The 19,003-nt window shown below is 49.1% G+C and overlaps 1 protein-coding gene across 1 annotated transcript; it reads left to right on the forward strand.

The window, feature by feature from the left end:
* Positions 1-2,479: 2,479 nt before the first annotated feature.
* On the forward strand, positions 2,480-15,255 carry RPIA (ribose 5-phosphate isomerase A). The gene is given in 9 exon segments (XM_010580742.1): positions 2,480-4,408; positions 4,411-4,492; positions 6,426-6,481; positions 9,554-9,613; positions 10,230-10,294; positions 10,640-10,708; positions 11,230-11,371; positions 12,596-12,695; positions 14,861-15,255. Coding segments are annotated over 9 exon segments (732 nt in total). The 5' UTR covers positions 2,480-4,348; the 3' UTR covers positions 14,959-15,255.
* The last annotated feature ends 3,748 nt before the right edge of the window (positions 15,256-19,003 follow it).

Below are 19,003 nucleotides of genomic sequence, written 5' to 3' on the forward strand. Positions count from 1 at the left end.
CCCCCGGGGTGCGTGGAGCGGCTCCGGGGCGGCGGGACACCCCCTCTCTCCCCTCCCCTCAATGCACGGAGCGGCCGTGGGGTGTACGGAGCCTCCCACGGACGGACTTGGGGTTGCACGGCCCCCCTCCCAGTGCTCCCAGCGCACGGAGCAGCCCTGAGATGCACGGACGGGTTTTGGGGGGCACGGACAACCCAGCCCCCCGGCTGCGGCACGGACAGTCGTGGGGTGCAAGGAGAGGGACCCTGGGGTGAACAGACGAGCCTCTTCCTCCTCCGCTTTTGGACCGCGCTCCTGTAGCCCGGAGAGAAGGGAGAAAACTACTTTTTCCCTTCCCGTCTCTGCGCTCGCCCAGCACGCACCTCCCAGGCAGCGGCTCCGTGCCTCGCACCTCCAAACTTTCGCCGTGCGCCCTCCCGTGAGCCTCAAGCCCCCGGTGGGGGTTCAGGCTAACGCCGCGTCCTGCTCTTTTCTCCGAGTCCGGGGTGCTCTGCTGCTGCACCCTATTTCTGAGCACCCCAGCGAGGAGCAACAGCCCCTAACCGGGGGGTCGTGTCCCGTCCTCTGCCCGGAGGGACATGCAGCAAGGGGCTTTAATCAACCCCTTGAAGGTCAAATGGGACTGGAGCTGCTTGAGGTTTGGCACAGCCCGAGCGCGAATGCGTGGAAGAGCAACGGTTAAAGTCGCGCGGTGGCTTATCGCAATGTTTGCTGTGCGGGCCCTTTTGCAACGGCAGTGGTGAAACGGGCGTAGAGTCGCTGCCAGGGAGGTAGATGTTGGCAGTCAAGGGGGAAAAAAATTCCTTTTACCTTCCCGCTCCCCTCCACTGGGTTGGCGTCTTGAGGTTCAGTTGCTGATGGCTTCCCTGATGTCCTGTAAATGTTTCGCTTGTTTTGCAGCCTCCCTTTCCTCTGAGCAGTCTGTACCTGCCTGCAGAGAGCACAGCCACGTGCTATTTGAGTCCTACCCCTCTGCCAGGCCAACGAGCAAAAAAGCGGTCTGTGGGGTGGGGAAGCCTGGGGGATGGAATGACGATTTGCGTAAAACCCCCCTTTCTTACCCAAAGCAAGCCCCATAGTTGCACATTGAGGGGTTGCAGGAGGAAGGACTTTGTGTCGCAAGGTGTAGAGCCGAGGCAAGGCTGCTGCAGCGGGTTGTCACGAGCTGGGTGCCTTTCATTTGGGCTAAAACGTGACGCTCAATTTTGGACTTTTCGTAGTGAAACAGCTGGCCTTTGTGCTGTTTTATGGTCAGGCAAACTTAGGATAATGTTTCTGGCCGTGTCCCAGCTGATTAAAGTTTTGGGCCTGGCTAGCGAGGCTGATTAAGTAAAATATCCAGCGGCTGGGGTAATATTGCAATGTTTGCCATGCAAGTTGGTTTGAAGTGATGGTGAAGCAGATTAGAGCCGCCGCCAAGGAGCTGGATGGTCTCAGCTGTCAGAGAAAACCCGTCTCCCCTTCAGTTTGCACTGGGAGGGCACAGCCGCTGTTTGTAACGGATAGTTTTGTGTTTGGCCGTTAATTGCTGTTAACGGAAGGAGCAACATAGTCTCCGAAAGCAAAGCTGCAGAATCCCTCCCTTGCGCGGTAGGGACATGTGGGAGACGCCACTGACTTCAGGGTTTGGTTATGCTGGGCAAATCTCTTCCGCTGAACTGTGCCGTAAATCGTGGCACCAGGGGCTTGGTACTGGATCAGGCTCCTCGCTCGGCATCCTCCTTCACACCCGTCCCTGTCGGTGCCCGCACAGCAGCTCCTCGTGCAGCCTGCGGCAGTTGTAAACCTGGGGGTGTGAGGGGGGATTAGGGTTTTTTTTCTCTTTATTTTTTTAAATTAAAGCCACACTGGTGTGTTTACCCACAGCACTTGTCCCTGGGCAGCTGTAGGAGCAGAGTTCCCCAGTACTGGAGCGGACACTGAGATGACCAACCTCAGAAACCACGGGCTGTGATGCTGTGACGGCTCGGAGGAGCGGGGCAGGCACGGGGCTTGGGGCTTTAGAGCCGTAAGCTGCTTGGGGAGAGCTGGCTTTGCGTTTATACAACACGTCCGAAGGCAGGCCCTGTTAGCGTCTCCGTTAGAAATGGAAAGATGGGTGAGAACCATAGGTCCTGCTGCCCCAGAGGGCTGAGGATTAATAAGAGGAAACTGGGCTTTACACAATGTTTATCTCCTGCTCTTTGCCCACGTAAATCCTAGTCTTGGAAACTTATGTTGGACCGGCCAGCCCCTGTGGTGCTGCTGACGGCCACTCGATGTGCGTTGCCTTGTTGGCATCTCCAATGTTGGGCAGTATCCCTCGGCCCCTGGGTTAGCAGGGACAACGCTCTGGTCGCTGCTGACTCCGCTCGTGGAGTCCATATGTGGGTCCTCAGCTGTGCTGTGGCTCGGTGCCTTGGTTCTGCTTGCTCGGGTTTTAGTAAACAAGCTGAAAAGTCTTTTTTTTTTTTTTTTTTTTTTTTTTTTTTGCATGGGGTGCTGCTCCTCAGTGCTATGACCTGGACCTGCCCCTTGCACACTGACCTTGTGCTCTGCTTCTCGCCAACGTTCGCCCTGTCCCTGTTTTTAAAAGTGGATGTTTTTTGGCTGGTTTTGCGTCTGGTCCGGCTGGCGTTGGAGCTGAGGAGGTGGGAGCCGCAGTAAGGCAGGGGTTGTGACAGCACCGGTTTAGACTGACTTAAACTGTTTTTCTGGGAAACCCAGTTAGCGCAAGGTCTTGCCACCGCCTAAGGGAGGGTGCTTAACCTGTCATCACTGATAAATGCCTTCAAAATTATTGCCAGAGATGGGCTGGGACCCTTGTGAGCTCTTCCCACTTCATTACAGTGGAGTGGCTGATGCTGAGGCTTTCCCCATCCCTTTAGGGCTGCTGCTCCAAGACGTTGTCCCACCCTCTAGAAATGAGGGCAAAGAGAAGAAACTGCCTCTTCCCAGGTCGAAACAAGTCTCTTGGGAACACCGGTACTGCCCGTGTCCTGCCAGCCTCTGCGCAGCTTTGCTTGCCCCTTCTTTCCTTCGCTGGCCGCGCTTGGCTCTGCCTGCCAGGCGGGCGACACCGAGAAACCTCGGGAGCTATTGGGTTTCTGCTGGCAACGGTGCAGGCGTGCAGCTGCGATCTGTTGCTTTCCCCATCTTTTGCAGAGTCACGGTGATTAGTGAGGGACGGGCTATAAGCTGAGTCTCTGGTTGTACGCTGGGTTTTGGACAGCTTTGGGGTGTTTTAACTTGTAACCTGCAGAAGCAAGGGAAATCATTAATCCTAGGGGAGCGTGACCTGCCTTGAGCTCCACCTTTCCAGGCAAGCTTGCATGCCGGTAGGATTTTAGCTGGTTGAAATGCTGTAGGTGTGGCTTTTTCCACAGCTGCTGAAATCTGGATTTGCTGCACATGGAGAAAGAGCTCCAGACATGTCTAGTGTCCAAGAGATAACGCACAACAGCTCTGTGCCTGCATCTCTGGCTGGCTTGAAGTCTCTCTCATCTGAAGTCTCTGTAGTTATAGTGGGCCTCCTTAAGTCAATTTAAGCTTTGGATCCCATCCAAAGAAGGGGAAGTACATTGAAAATTGGAAACGTGCAAGAGGCTGCAGGTAGCTCTCAGAGGATGGGAGACCGAGCTGATAATAAACAGTGATTTACATCGCAGAGCATCCTCTTGCGGAGGTAACACAGTGGCACCCATCCACCCTCAGCCTGCAGCACCTTTTAGAACCGTGTCTAACCATATTGAGAACTGTATTACTGATGAGGCAGTGGTGATCCTTCTTAAGCCAGACCATATGCAGAGAAAGGCTAGGGCTGAGCTGTGGTTAAAATATGATCCTCTTCAGCATAAGCTGCCAGGCTCACCCACCTTTCAGATGTGTTGCTGGACTCTCATATAGGCAGTTATATACCCTGTTTTGGAGAGCGGTTTTTATTGTGCTCCAGGAACGGCTGCTGTGCTCTTTGCTTTGGCCGCTGGTGCATCCGTACTGTTTACTAACAATACCGTTGGCAGCAAACCCATGCTTTTACTGTGCGGCTTCCTTGGGAGATGTTATCTTGAGGTTGTTTCAGCTTCTTCCTTTGTGGTATTGTCTGAAACTCCCAGCTTTCCGGCAGGAGAGGGTGCATGGAGTGCCAGCAAACAGCAGTGAGCGTGCATTGAACACCCTGGGAGTCAGACCGTGGTGGTGTTTAGCAAGCACGTGTCCTTTAAGGAGAGGGCAAGTTGCTTAAAATCCCTTAGCCTCAGACAGTGGTCGTGCCCTCGCTGGCACAGCGTGTTCCCTTCCTTGCCTGCAGCGTGCTACGACGTGTGTCAGCGTGCATCTCTCGGCAAGGTTCCTCTTGCATGTGTTTATAATGTCAAGTTTACTGGGAAAAGTGGACAGCCCTTGTGCCGAGCCCCCAGTAACAGCTCTCCTCTGTCTCTCTTTGATTTACAGAACAATCAAGTTCTTGGGATTGGAAGCGGTTCTACGATTGTCCATGCGGTGCATCGATTAGGTAGGATGCTCCCCTTCGTCTCCCTCCCACCGCAGAAAGTCCCCTTGTCCGGCTGCCCCAACTACTTGAAAAACATGCTAAATCGTCTGGATGCCGACTTATTGCTGATGTGTCGGGTCTGTTCACTGACTGCTGTGTCCTCCTTGAAGCTGAAGGTTAAAACTGGGTCTTGTGCTCCAAATTTTATGGCACAGAGAGCCCTGAGGAGGTAATGATTTGCCACCTGTTCTCCCCATACAGCCAGGCAAAGCGCTTTACTGGCACCCGCCACAAACTGGAGCTAAACCCCTCCGTTTGGTTCCAGCTCTGCCCAGTCCTGACTTGCTTTGTGGCTGTGGGCCATGCAGCTGCTCTGCTTCCGTTAACCCGTTTGTATGTGGCTGACGCTGCTTGCTCACATCCACCTTATTCACATTGAGGGTCCTGCTGAGATGTGATGAAAACGAGGAATGTGAAATCCTGCTGCTTTTTTTTTTTTTTTATATACCCTACAGCTAGGTTTATCTGCTTGCCCCAGGTGCAAGTTTGCTCAAGGTGTGATTCAGAAAATTTCAGCAAAAGACTCAAGTGAGGCAAATGCATTTTTGCAAAGTGAATGTGAGGGTAATTATCCTCACGCCTCATTACGGAGGGTGCAGAGGTTTAAAGTTGCCTTTGCAGGGCTCTCTCAGCCCTAGGGCAGATCTGCTTGTGGAGGTGCCGTACCTTGTCCTGCTTCGCTGTCCTGGGATGCAAAACAGAGCAGCCGCGTGTGACGGGTGAGAGGCGCAGCGTCAGCCCTGTTGTTCGTGGGGGTCTTGCTCGGACACGGAGCCGGGGCTCCTGCTCAGAAGCAGAGCTCGGTGTGTCCCACCTGGGTGGCTCTGCGTGGCTTGGAAGTCCCCGTGTCACCTCCAGCTCCCTGGGGCAGAGCCGTCCCCCAGCCCACCGCAGGCGAGCGGGGCTGAGGTCTTCGTAGGGAAACAGCAGAGATGGTGCTGTGCCTGCCCCGTGGCACCCACCTCACCCCACGCTCTGTGTGTGTGATACAATTATTTGTCTGGGAGCTGCGGTTCAGCTTTCTGGGTTTGGCTCAGTATTGCAGCCACTCCTGATTCTTAACAGAGAATTAGTCTCTAAATAAATGGGTATAGTATTTAAAGCGGAGTGCCTGTTCCAGGCTGCAAATTCTGACTTTTCATGTCTAATGAATGTGTTGGCGCTGGGATGTGGGTTGCAACAACATGCGGCCTTACGTGTTGCATCTTCAATCCTTCCAGCAGCAGCGTTACCTTGAAGCATGTAGCCCGTGTGCTTGCTCTGGCGCGAGAGCTGTTGCTGACTCTCGGGCTGTTGGCTTATGCCTAAGTATTGTAATTACTAAAATAACATTTTGTCCGTGATCATATCTTAGTAATAGATTTTAGTCATTTGAGGTTAACCTGGGGGAGGTAATATTTCCTTCCATTTAATGGAATACTGTATTTTATTAGTCCTTTCCCTGCCATATATTTAAATGTTCTATAATAAATGAATGTGATGTCCCCAAGGCAACAAGCCAGAAAACCTTTCAGACAGCTGCTGAAGCTGTCTGTTTACAAGGAGCGCAGCAAAACCTGTCTAATGGAGTGAGAGGGGAATGGGGCTAATTTCCCAGGTGACGATTTGCTGACAAGGCTCCTCTGCCGCTGGAGACACAAAGGTTAATGGCTCGTGGTATCTTGGGCTGAGCCAGGGTGGGTGTTTAAACATTCCTCACTGTAGAAACTGAGCCTTAGCCTATGCAGGGTGGCACCTGTTTGCATTTTGAGCATGACTGAGTTATTTGCAAGCCAAGCAAGTAATTGCAGTGATTCAAAGGGGCTGCTCTGAACTGAAATTTATTAAAGTGAAAGTTGATGGGTTTTTTCCTTCTGCAATGAACAAACGGAGGCTTCTGCTTTTTTTCCTACAGCCGAGCGGGTTAAAGAGGAGAACCTGACAATTGTCTGCATCCCTACGTCTTTTCAGGTAAGCACTTTCCTTTTTTGCTTTCCGCTAGTCCAAACACTCACACAGGGGATCTTCCCTTTGGCTGCGGGAGGCAACCACGCTGCTCTCTGGACTGGCTCGCTGCGGTGTGAGTTAACTGGTGGAAGCAGTCGTGATGCAGCCTGCAGATGGACCTCATGAAGCCAGTGCTGATGGTGCTGTGTTACCCTGACCTGAACTGCAGGGATGCTGTAGTGCTAGGAGGTGTGTTTTGAACCAGTGTGGTAACGCTGGTTATGTCGGTGTTGGTGCCTGGCTTGCTCATGGTCCTGCTTACAGAAAGATGCTCTTTAGTGGTGAACCAGACTCATAATGCAAAACTCATTGGAGACACTTAGTCTCCTTTGATTCTGTATCAAGCCCTGAAAGCTGTGAAAATCACGCTGCAAGCAATAATAGCAAGCTCATGTGTTTTCAGGAGGAACTTGAAATGCATCAGCTGTGTTTTATAAGGAATTGCAGAAGAGAAATCACCTTACTCTTTCTTTTCCTGTGCAGCTTTTGCAGGGATTGGTTCATACCAAACTGGCTGTTGAGAGGTTTGCAGGGAGAGGGAGAACTCGGCTTGGTGGTGAAAGGCAGAGCTGCTGGGAAGCTTCTGAGCTGCTTCCATGCCTTCAGGCAACTGGCATTGGTCTCTCTGCCTCTGTTCCCTGAGGTGGAACATGCTGCAGAGGAGCAGCTGTCACCCTGTCCCCTTTGGGCAGGGAGAGGTGACATGATGGGGACCACCCGTGGGGTTTTCAAGGCTGGGTGGCAATTTCCCGGTCTAGGAATTGGGCACGTGTCCTTCTCACAGTCCCGGTGTGGACCTTGGGATTGTACTTTTGTCACAACTTTTTCACTGTGAGGACAATCAAGCAGTGAGGCAGGCTGTGCAGAGTCCACCCTTCAAGGTTTTCAAGACCTGAGTGGGTAAAGCCCTGAGCAACCTGGTAGCAGACCCTGCTTTGACCTGGAGATTGGATAGAGACCAACCTGAATTATTCAAAAATCTTATGAAAACTTAACAACCTCTTACCCTGCAGATGCTTTTTAAGTGTGAGTGTGGGCCGATGGGACTCTCTTTTTTCCTAGCTGTTGCAAACTACCAGTGGCCAACTGGGGTATAATACAAATTGCTGCAAAGGGCAAAAAGTGAAAACTAGATTTTTTTTTTTTATTTTTTAACCTATATCAGTACTTGTGTTGCATATATAGACTGTGGTGAGAGTCTGTCTTTGATCTGTCTAAAATGATCCCCATCCTGAGATACCATGTCCCATTTCAACCTAGGAGAAGTGCTCTGAGTTCAGTCATTAGGTCTTACAGAAAATACTGATAAAGCTCTCGTAGTGAATGTGGGCTGGAGCCTGTCCTGCCTTGAAATGTTGGGATAGTTCGTGTAGCACTGCAGAGTTTCTTAGCAGTAAAACAAAAAGGTTGCTGTTAAAGCAAAGAGATCGATCGTATACCTGCAGGAGCCAAAATCCCCCAGACATGGGGCCGCCTCGTATCTTTTGCGGTCTCTTAGACCTCAACCACTTCTGAGTGAAGCGTTCCCAGGTCAGCAAAACAGCATCTTATTTTCGCTACGTACAGGTGTAAATGGCTGCCTGAGGTCAGTGGCAAGGAAGAATTGGTTTCAGTAGGCTTTTATTGTCCTCCCTTCCCTGTTGTCAGGTTGGGTTATTCCATCACCATCAATAAAGCTAGAGCCGGGGTAAGTATCTGTCCCTTGGCTTTTGCGTTGTTCTTTTTGCCTGGACGTGTGCTGAGAGCACAGAGCGAGACCGTTCTTGGCAAGTGCTGCGCAGTTACCAACGCTTTTCCCCCAGCTGTGGGAGCTCTCGCTTTTGATTCCTGCTGGTCTGCTCCCGTCGTCTTGCAAACAGAGAGCCTGAAGACAGCCACCTCGTTTCCACACTGCTGACTCTAAGCCTGTTCAGGATCTGGCCTGCATGTGCAGCACAGTGTTTTTCAATGCTTTCAATTCCCAGATCCCTGAAATCTCTTTATGTGGACACCATGTAATGAATGTAAACCCACTGATTTTTATTCTTTTTATTTTGTGAGTCCTTAGGGCAATCCCAATGCACAGGTGAAGAGCCCACAACCCATGGGTGTTAAAATTGCATGCTACAAAACGCCACGATAAACAATTCAAATCATATCTCATTGCCAGGAGTCATTGCCTGCTAAGTCTTCTTATTGTTTCTGGGATGCCAATACATGTGACTGATGCACTTTGTTAGCGTTAGTGGGTAAAATTCAGGGGAATGAGTTGATCCAGGCTACCGCGCTGTGGTTTCTTGGTCTAGCTACCGCATGGTAGGAAGTTCAGACTTGAGCAGAGTCCGTGCAAGGAGGGATTCTCACTCAGGTGATGATTTTTAACACAGAAAATTCAACCAATTCAAGGTTCTCTAAGCTTCAGCTTCTGTTTAAACTGATGGACCAAGTGGAGGGTAACTCCAGGTGCTCTGTGTTGTATTGCCACTAGAGGGAAATACATGGCCACTTCAGTAAAAGTAGGTTGGAGCCACCAAACAGCTGTTTCGGGAGGCTTCCCACACTTTTTCCATGAGTTGTGCTTTTCTTTTTTGCCTTTTTGTTAGCGCCGCATTGCTATGTAATGTAAATATTCATTTTCCATTTTTCAGCTGAAGGAAATCAGAGGGGCTGGATGGGTGCAAGGGAGAATGATGTCCAAGCTGAAACAACACAGGACTCAAAGATCCCGCATCTGCTCTAATGCTTAAATGCGAGTGATTCCCACCAAGCTGGTGGGGCCTCCTGCTCTTTAGTATGAAGAGACCTGAACCCAGGAGTCCTGTTGCACCATCTGAGCATTTTAGTTCAAATCAGCAGCAGGGTTTTCATTTGATTAAAATAATCTGGTCTGGAAGCGTCATTTTCTCCTTGCCGTGCGTTCCCGCTGCTGGCTGCAGCCTCTCCACCAGCTCTCCCAGGGAGACTCCATCCTTGCCGCAGCCAGGGGAATGACACCACAAGTCTTGTTTTCCTTTCCTGCCGCCAGTAAATGGTGTTTGCTGTGTTCTTGGTGCACAGGCCCGACAGCTGATCCTGCAGAACGGCTTAACGCTAAGTGACTTGGACCGACATCCAGAGGTAAGTGGGACTGTGGAGGTGAGACCTCGCCTGACCTTCCTCTAACCTGGTCCTTCATAACGCATCAGGCTCCTTTGTCCTCCCCCGAGGACGAGAGTTCAGGCAGCCACGCTGCAGGACATGAGCAAGAACTAGCTTAGTTTATTTTTTTCCCCAAGCCTTAGATTTATCTTAGTGCTTTTCCCTTTAGGTGGCAGGTAGGCTGCCAAGCTGTGTTTCCTCCAGGTGTTTGGCATCTCTTCCAGGCTGAGGATTGCTGGCCCGAGACAGGGGTATTATGTTGCTGAACTGCCACCGAGATTTTCCCTGGGAGTCCCTCGCTTGCGTGCTGGTCCTTAAGTGACACTAGAGGCTAAAGTGATGTGCCTTGCAGGACAGCAGTTGGTTTTGGTTTTCCTTTCTCCTGCTCTCACAGACTTGTGGTTTAGTGGGGGCTGGTATCCTTGGGTGGCTGATCAGGCACTCATCTCTGGTCAGGCTGGCATCAAGGTGGTCCCAGCTCTAGTGACATTTCTGGGGGCTGCTTGGGACCTGACACCCCCCGAGCTGCGCCAAGAGCCGTGCCTGGATGCTGCGCAGGAGGGGTTTCCACACCAAGTTTCTCCTCTTCCTACAGCTTGATGTTGCCATCGATGGAGCAGATGAAGTGGACTCTGACCTCAACCTTATCAAAGGTGGCGGGTGAGCCTTGCTGTCTGTCCGTCTGTGTGCGGCACTGGTGGTGGTGGCCTCTGAGCATCCTTTTCTGGCTACGGATGTTTCTGGGGTGGGCTGGAGAGGCTGATGGGATCCCGTGCAGGGCCGTGCGTGTACCTGCAGTGGGAGGTGGCTCTTGACCAGGAGTGTGTGCAAGGGACAAGGAGGATAAAGTGATGGGGCAGGGGAAGGAGCCCTGGTGTGGGGCAATGGCAGCACCAAAACCAGAAAGAACATGATGGAGGGGACTGGACTTCAAGGTCATCAGGCACATTGAGGAGCAGTCTGATGTTTTCTGAGTATTTTATTTTTATTTTTCCCCCCTTGCAGTGGCTGCCTGACCCAGGAGAAGATAGTTGCAGGATATGCAAAATGCTTCATCGTTATTGCGGATTACAGGTGAAAATATTACTGTTCATTATACCTCTCTGTCCCATGGGAGGATTTGGATAGTTCTGTGTTAGGCCATTATTGTCCTTCCAGTGGGTCAGGGGAGCAGGAATAGATGGAAATGAGCCTGGCTTCCAGTGCTTTAGCAATTCAATTTAGCTTTTTTTCTTAATTTTCAACTCAGCAGGCCTGCTTAGGAGTCAGCAGAGCTTGTGGGGAGATGGCTGCTCTGCTTTTTGAGCTCAGTGATTGTCAGCACAGAATAAATTTCCCCTTCTGTACATACAACTGCGGGGCTGTATTAAACACAACTCGTGTCCTGCTTGTCCAAAACATGTCAAAACAGGGCTTATGAGTGAATAGAGCATCATGTATTAAACTGGTTCTTCCTACACGTGTGCACGTGTGAGCTGACCGCTGTGCCCTCCAGGGCCTTATGCCTGAGGGGTTTGCAAGAGGGAATGTGATAATGTTCATGGCGTTAGCAGTGTCATGTCTGATGCTAATCCCACCTCAAACTGTGTCCTCAGGAAAAAATCAGAGAGCCTCGGGGAGCGATGGAAGAAGGGAATTCCTATCGAAGTCATCCCCATGGCTTACGTCCCCGTCTCCAGAGCCCTGACCAAAAACTTCGGAGGTGCCGCAGAGCTGCGGATGGCTGTTAGCAAAGCGGTACGTGTCCCTGATCAGCCCCGCATCCCCAGAGGAGCCACCTGAACGTGGGCAAATGGAGGACCAGAGTTCTGGCCTTTCACCTAAGTAAATCCGGGCTTTCACTCACACGAGTGGCATCTTGTGTAATTCCTCCTAATTATATACACAGTTAATGAACTGTGTGTTTAGGTGTTCAGGCTGCTTGTTGAAAGCCTCTCTGGCTTACGTCTCCTAAAGCAAGCATCCCTGAGCAGGGAGAAGAGGGATTGCCAGTCTGGGTCTGACCTCCTGCTCTGTGGGGGTACTGGGGGGCTGGAAGGCAGTCTGCACTACTAAAGAGGGTCTCAAGTTGTGGGGGTAGCTCATGTTCCATCCCAGGCTTCTCTCTTCCACACGGAGCCAGACTAAATTTAAACTGAAGCTGCTTTGTCTCTGCTGCCACTGTCCTATCCTGGCTTGGGCAGCGGAGCTTTGCCAGCCCACGTTGCATGGCAAGGGAAAAGGAGAGCTGTCTGCAGTAACGACTGGAGTTAATGCCTGAAGGCTGAATACTTGTTTTTAATGTGTCTAATCCCAAGAGGCTCTAGGGATTGCATTTGGGTGCCTGAGAAGAGCAAACCAGTCGTTCTCTGTGAACCTGAGACCGGTGTCGCTCGGGGAATGCACATCAGTGCTGCTCCAGCATGATCCCTGTCCTTGGAGGATGCTGGTCCCTTCTGGGATGTATGGCTGCACACCCTGCTCAGCGCTGCCGAAACACCTTGTTCTCAAGCCCAGCTGTCTCTCCTCTGTTGAAAGGAACCAATTGCTCCTTCTGTTGGTCTTGAGGGAGTGCTGGGCACATCTGGGATGCTTAAGTCCAGCAGTTCTTCAACTCCCCATGGCATCCAGCAGCATGCTGTTAGCACTGGGGCAGAGGGGTCCTCCTTCGGCTTCAATTGCCTGTAATAGCCTCTGTAGGACATTTACCTAGCTTTGCTCTTGTGAAGAGGCTCCCCTGTTGCAGTGATGTTTCCAACTTCTGCATGATTACCTGTATGCAGGAGAATGAGGAACGAGCAGTTGCCTTGGGTGATGGTTTTACTTACAGGCTTATTGTGGACTGCCCTGATTTACCTGAATGATGACTCTCTCCAAACTGTTGCAGTGGAGGTGGCTGGTCCCGGTGAGGGCTGTGACAGTCCCTGGCTGGGCTCGGTAGACAAGGAGCTCATGGTGGTGACAAATGGGTTTGCTTCTCAGGGCCCTGTGGTGACAGACAACGGGAACTTCATCCTGGACTGGAAGTTTGACAAAGTTCATGAATGGAGTGAAGTGAACACCGCTATAAAAATGATACCAGGTATTGTTTATGATTTAAAAAAAACCCAAACGCTGGCTAAGGTTGGTCTGTGCTAGGTAACCCTGACTGTGGGAGTTCTCCCCTGGATAGGAGGAAATGTGTGTGTGTGTTTGTTCACTGCCCTCTTATGGGTCCCTACATTTGTTTCTACTCAAGAGATCTATCTGCTGAATTACTGCAATGGTACCTATGTGGCATTTCCATATGGTGGTAAAAACCTGGGGTGATGCCGGGTGACTTAAGATGCTGTTTCCCATTAGGCACACAAGTCCTGTGTTCTTCTTTACTCTCTTTGTGCCAGTTTGGAGAGGGACTTTTAATGGAAACACTGGTGGACTCTGGAGGGAGGGTTTGCACTGGGTTACAGTGTTTTCGAGGAGCTGCTTACAGCTCTGCATCCCATTACCATTGTGTAGTCCTATGGGCTCACCTTGCTGTGGGAGTGCAGCGTATCCTAGCTATTGCTGTGCAAGAGAGAAGCAGTGACTGATGGCACTGTTTGCAAATGAAACAGCCTCTCTGCAAGGACTCCTGCCTTGCATGAAGACCTGCTGCCCAGGCCAGAGCTGCTTCTGGATGATCCAGGTCTGCCCAGAGGCAGTGGCACTCTCTGGACTTCAGTGAATCAGCAGATAGACTGGCTCAGCCACATCTGGATATCTCTCTGGTTATGTTGGCAAAGTCTGCTCTTGAATCTGGTCAGCTTTCGAGTACATGTTGTTGTATCTCTTTATCTCCGAGTTTATCTCAGATACCTGCCTGCCCCTGAAGTCCGTAACACAACTGCCTTCACTGACTGTGCATTGTCAGAACATGCAGGAATAGGTTGGGATCTTGTTGCACAAACCTCAGAGTCCCCACAAAGCAGCAATATATTGTCCTTGGCACTGCAATTAAAATACAAGAGCAGGCAGAGGCCATGGGTGTAGGCTGGGTGAAGAGTTGCCAGTAACTTCCAGTTGCTTCTGTTTGGTGGCTTTGCTTCCCTCAATGCTGCTTATAAGGGTGATTTACTGAAAATACACCCGTTTTCTTTTTTCCTGCTCTAGGAGCAAACTGCTAGGATGCTACCTCTGCCTTGACTTGTCCCGGTGTCTTTGCAATCTGAATAATTACCTGGCACTTGCTTGCAGACAGCAGTAGATGGCAGGTTTGGACCTTTGGCAGGAGCAGATTTAACCAAACCAGTGACCAATCTAAATGAACCGGTGACCACTGCCCATCTGGGCTGTCCCAGGTGCGGTGCTCCATATCCTAATGCAGTTTCTGCCCGTGGCTGTACAAATGTCTATGTCACTAGAGCTGTTTCTGTGCAAGAGAAAAACTGGCCGATTACGCTGTTTGCAAACAGAACAGCAAGGACTTCTTCTTTGCGTCTCTGCAAGGAAGATGAATGGTAAACGATGGGACCTGCTCCATTGTGTTGGTGTGGAGATGGTCTCAGCACCATTTGCTGCTCAGAAATGGACTCGCTATGGGGAGAAGAGCATCTTCCCTACCCAGAAGTGGATCCCCAGAACTGTTAAAGCCTAAATACAGTGGTGATAGCAGGGCTCTGGCCACCTTGCACTTGCGGTAACCCTTGTTCTCCATTTCTTTCCACCTTTCTGGCCTCTGGCTGTGGCTCAGTGATCACTGTGAAGTTAGGAGCACCCCATAATTAAATGCAACCAAAAGTACCTTTGCAAATGGGCTACAAACTGCAGAGGTAGCATCAGATCTGCTGAATCTTAACATTTGAACAAGTGTTATCCAGGTGTTCTCTAACAGGATAGCTTTTTAGATTTGTTTAAAGGCAAAGTGAGTAAACCTGTGGCTGCGTGTAGCTTCCTCTTACTCCCGTGGATCATCAGATGGCTGAAAATCCCATGCTCATGATTATGTTAGTGTAATGGTGGCGGCTGGCCTGGTGTGAATGTCAGGGGGAGCTTTGGGAGTTGTTTCTCACTCTCTGGAGAGAGTTTCTTCTGGAGGTGGCAGCATGGAAAAGACTTCCCACAGGCTCCCTGCGCGGCTGATTCAACATCACCCAGGCTGGACACCTCTCTCCAAACCTCTGATGGAGGCATCAGCGCCTTTTAATGAACAAAAACACGGGCGGAGCAGAGGATTCAAGCAATGGGGTGGCTGTGGCATTAACCTGCACGTGAACTCTCGTTCCCCAGGTGTGGTGGAGACGGGACTCTTCATCGACATGGCAGAGGTGGTGTACTTTGGCATGGAGGACGGCTCGGTCAGCGTGCGGGAGAAGCAGCCTCGCTGACGCCAGCACGCTGCCTGCTCTGCTTCGCCTTCGGCCAGTTTGATTCAGCTGTTGTAATGGTGCCAACCTGACGTTTTGCCTTAACGAGCAGCGGTTATTGCAGAAGACGGATGGGAAGTTGATCAGAATCCGCTGACGTGATACTGAATGTCTTTTTTAAAAACAAAACAAAAATTATATTCTATTTCTATATATATATATTTTTACTTTACAGGAATGTTGTCTTTTTTTAAAGAATCATTTAAACAAATTGCTTTAATGTTTTTATTTTATTTTCTAAGAAATACTTACCAAAAAGAATACTCCTTGTTTTGTGTTTTGGGTTGGTTTTTTTTTTTCGTTTTTCGAACAGAACTTGAACCCTTCTGGTTGCTCATAGTGCTTAGTGATTGAGGTCAGAAATACAATCCTAATTCATCATCCTAACCCCCCTGGCTGGGAGGGTAGTGCACGTAACGGGAGCGCATCCAGTCGGGACCTGCTGATGCCTTATTTGGAACCTTTTTGGTTCGGTATTTTATGCCTTTTATTTTTCTATACCACTGTTTTTTAATAGTTCAGGATGTCTAGTTGTCCTCTGTGCACATGACAATTCTCTGAGCCTAGGGTGGTCTCTACATCCCTCTGTCTGGAACATTAATAAGGGCCTTTTTTGAGCCTCTGTATGGAGGAGATGTTCATCCTTTGAGCCAAATTCTGCTCTCCATTAATCCAGTACCTCTGATTAAAATCTGTTCCTTTACCTGGAGGTGTTTGGGACTTCGTCCTTGTAAACCGAGAGCAGAACTGGGTCCTTGATAAAGTTTACAGAAGCACGTTTGAGCAGCTTAGGGCAGCGTGGAATACCGTTCAGTGGCAAATTATTTGATTAGGAATGAAGGTTGATTATCACCCCTCACAGCTGGTTGATTTGTGGAAGGATAGAGCGGAACGCACAGGAAAACCGAGTCTTCCTGCCTAAATTTCCCATATGTAGCAGGAGAGAGACACTCGTTCAATATCTTGTTCTCGGTGTATAGGTGCTTTGCATGGTTCTGATGTCAAAATGCAAGCCCTCTCTTTGTGTTGTAGACACTGAAATAAAGAACTGTTACACCAGATTTAGTGGTAATTCGGTTCTTAAAGTATTTCGTGGACAACGGGGCAGATTGTTGTCAGACTAACTTCTGCTGTAGTTTTCCCCTTACAAGGGCTCTTCACCCAGGCGAAATTCACCCTTCTGCATTTGATTTCCTTTCGCTTAAGGTAAATACATTATTTTAAATTAACCAGATTATCTAATCAATGCTCGTTAGCTGCAGTGCTTACCTCGAGACTGTCTTAAATTTGCATGTCTAAAACCTGTGCATCTAAATACAGCTCCAAAGGAGCTACTTCTTTAAATCTTCCTCTTCTGTGCATCTCTTGTGTTAATTCTGAAGCACTTGTACTGAGCAAACTGGCTGCCATCCAGCCAGCAGCTTGGTGGAAACACTGGAATATCTCTTCCCGAAAACCCGATGCTGCAGAAGCCATTTGCAAAGCCCTAGTTCTTGCCATGGGCTGTTTTCAGATGTGTCTTGGGCTCCTAATGTAATCCTAGATAAACAGAGAGCAATCGAGCAAAGCTTTGTGCCCAAGCGCCTCCTCACTCAGCATGCTTCTGGAAATGAGATTAGCAGGAGCGAATGTTGCTGTTGACTGTCTTCTCTCTCAAATCAAACAGCTCCTTCTCAAAAAGCTAATAAAACCATTACCGCACCATTACTTTCTGGCCCTGGACCAGATGTGATCTCATTCAGCTTTGTGCTTAGCAAGGGCTTGTTAAATCTAAGCCTGAAGTGGCGGGTCAGATTCTTGAGTTTCTCTGGGCACTTGGGATGCAGGTAGTGCTGGTGGGTGCTTTGGCAATGGATGCGCCTGCTGGGGTGGGACTTTGAATGGGTCTTGGGCTGTGGGGTATGGGTACAGAGTTCACTGTGCTAAAGAGGTGGAATCAAAATCTCAGGATGGAATTAAAATCCCTGAAGTGCTGGAGAAGATGTGGTGTCTGAACCAGTTCTGGAGGCTTTGCACAGATTTCCCATGTGTAAAGTGCCCCAGCTCAGATTTCCCGAGTCTGGATGGATTTTTGAGTTAAGGGGCTCTTAAGAATGGTCTGATCCTTTCCCTCGGAGGCTGCGAGGCTCCCTGACCTGTCGTGACCATCCACATCTTTGTCTGCCAGCACGTGTGGGGCACATCTAGATGGGGCGCAGGGAGTCTGTCCCCTCCTGGGGTGGCTTTGGTGTGCCGTGGCTCTGCCCTGTCACCGACACAGCCTGCTTACGCTGATGCTTAGCTGCCTAGCCACAAGCGTGTTTGATGAAAATTAACTGTACAGGCAGCAGAGGTATTTCTGGTGCCTGGTCCTTGCTTTTCTAGACTGTCACCGTTATCATTATGTATGTTTTTTGGAGAGAGAACGGTTTATAGGTGAGCATGCCATGGTAGAACTTCAGGTAGGGGCAGTTCTGCTGTGGCCACACGAGTGGGCTGCTCCCAACAGCTCTTGGGCTTGAGTTCGTTGAATTCGATTTTAACACCTTGGCTGGTTTGCACTGTGGCATTTGCTTTGGGCTTTCATTTTTCAAGGTGCTCTTCAAAAGAGCTTTAAGAAGCCTTTAGAAATGGGGCTGCCACATCGATCCCACCCTGCTGCCTTGCAGGGATGTATTTTTAGAAGATGGCATTGGGGAAAAAAAAAAAAAAATCAAAAGCAAGTGGAAGGAGGTGTCCTTTTAAAGCCCAAGGCGTGTTGGTTGGGTGCATTTATTTAGGGTGCATTCCCACAGGGGGTCCTGTTACCCGATGCTAACCACAGTGAGACGATGCAATCCAGCCCCCGCGCACAAACCCTGGCGTCGCCTTTTGGGCCGTGCACAGCGGGTAATGCACAACTGATTTACCATTAGTGCTAAATTATGGATTAACTTGGCCCTGGAGAAAACAAACGTTTCAAGAAAGAGCAACAGCAGCACTAAAATTAATGAGCATGAGAGGTAATGAAACACTAGTCCCGTTCCAAAAAAAATAAGCAATATAAATATAGTAAGAGAGTGCTTCAGATTCAATTTAATTAACCTTTGGTTAATAGGTTAAATAATTAAGCTGAATTAATTAAACTAAGTAGAAAGAAATGAAGAGTTTAGTTAAAGTGAATCACCCTGTTCCGTGTTATAAAGCAACTATTACTGTCTGTCAGGTTTTTATGATTGTCACTGTAGGACGGGATTTATGATCTGACATAATTATTGTTCTGAGAAATGTGACATAAAAAGAGATGAAAAATAATTAAGCAGGGAGCATAGAAGATGTGTGCTCTGTGTACTAAACCAAACAATTATAGCCAAAGTGATAAGGAGCGAATAAGCATATTATAACCAGTGATAAAAATTAGCTATAATGAATATTGGTAAGCTGTAACGAGTATTAATATCTTTTAAACATAAAGCCACATCCATTTAGTAACCAGGTGCATTTAACCAAAAATTGTGTAGTGCGTTGGCTTTGGTCCAGCTGCACCAGGAGGGAAGGAGGAAAAGGAAAGAAATCCTCATTTTCAAAGTGGTTTTTCAAATTTATCAAGCCTTGTGAATCCTCCAAAACTTCTTTGCGGTTTTATTTTGCTCAGTACATCAGCAAAAAGGTGATGCGTTTCAGCTTGAAGATGATCTGAAAGACCTATAAACTACCATTTTTTGGTACCTAAAACTTCTAAAGTTTATTCATTTCCCCTTCCAGTAACTTTAATGGGAGTTGTATCACCCCTGTATCTCCATAACCCATCAGGATCAGAAGAGTTAAAAAGCCCCCATATAATTACAGAACTTGACAGATCCGCTATTTAGATAGCTTGAATCTCGTGTGGGATTTGTCTCCTGACAGGGCACTATAAATTACCATGAAATTCCCTAATGAAAATTTTTCTGTAGAAGAGTTTTTGTAACATCATCTCTGTAGGAAAACCAATACCTGATGTTTATTGTTTTCAGTTCAGTAGATTTTCCTGTTTGTATTTTTACAG

The sequence above is a fragment of the Haliaeetus leucocephalus genome, unplaced genomic scaffold (assembly GCF_000737465.1).
Source record: "Haliaeetus leucocephalus isolate CR32 unplaced genomic scaffold, Haliaeetus_leucocephalus-4.0 Scaffold741, whole genome shotgun sequence".
Taxonomy (NCBI): domain Eukaryota; kingdom Metazoa; phylum Chordata; class Aves; order Accipitriformes; family Accipitridae; genus Haliaeetus; species Haliaeetus leucocephalus.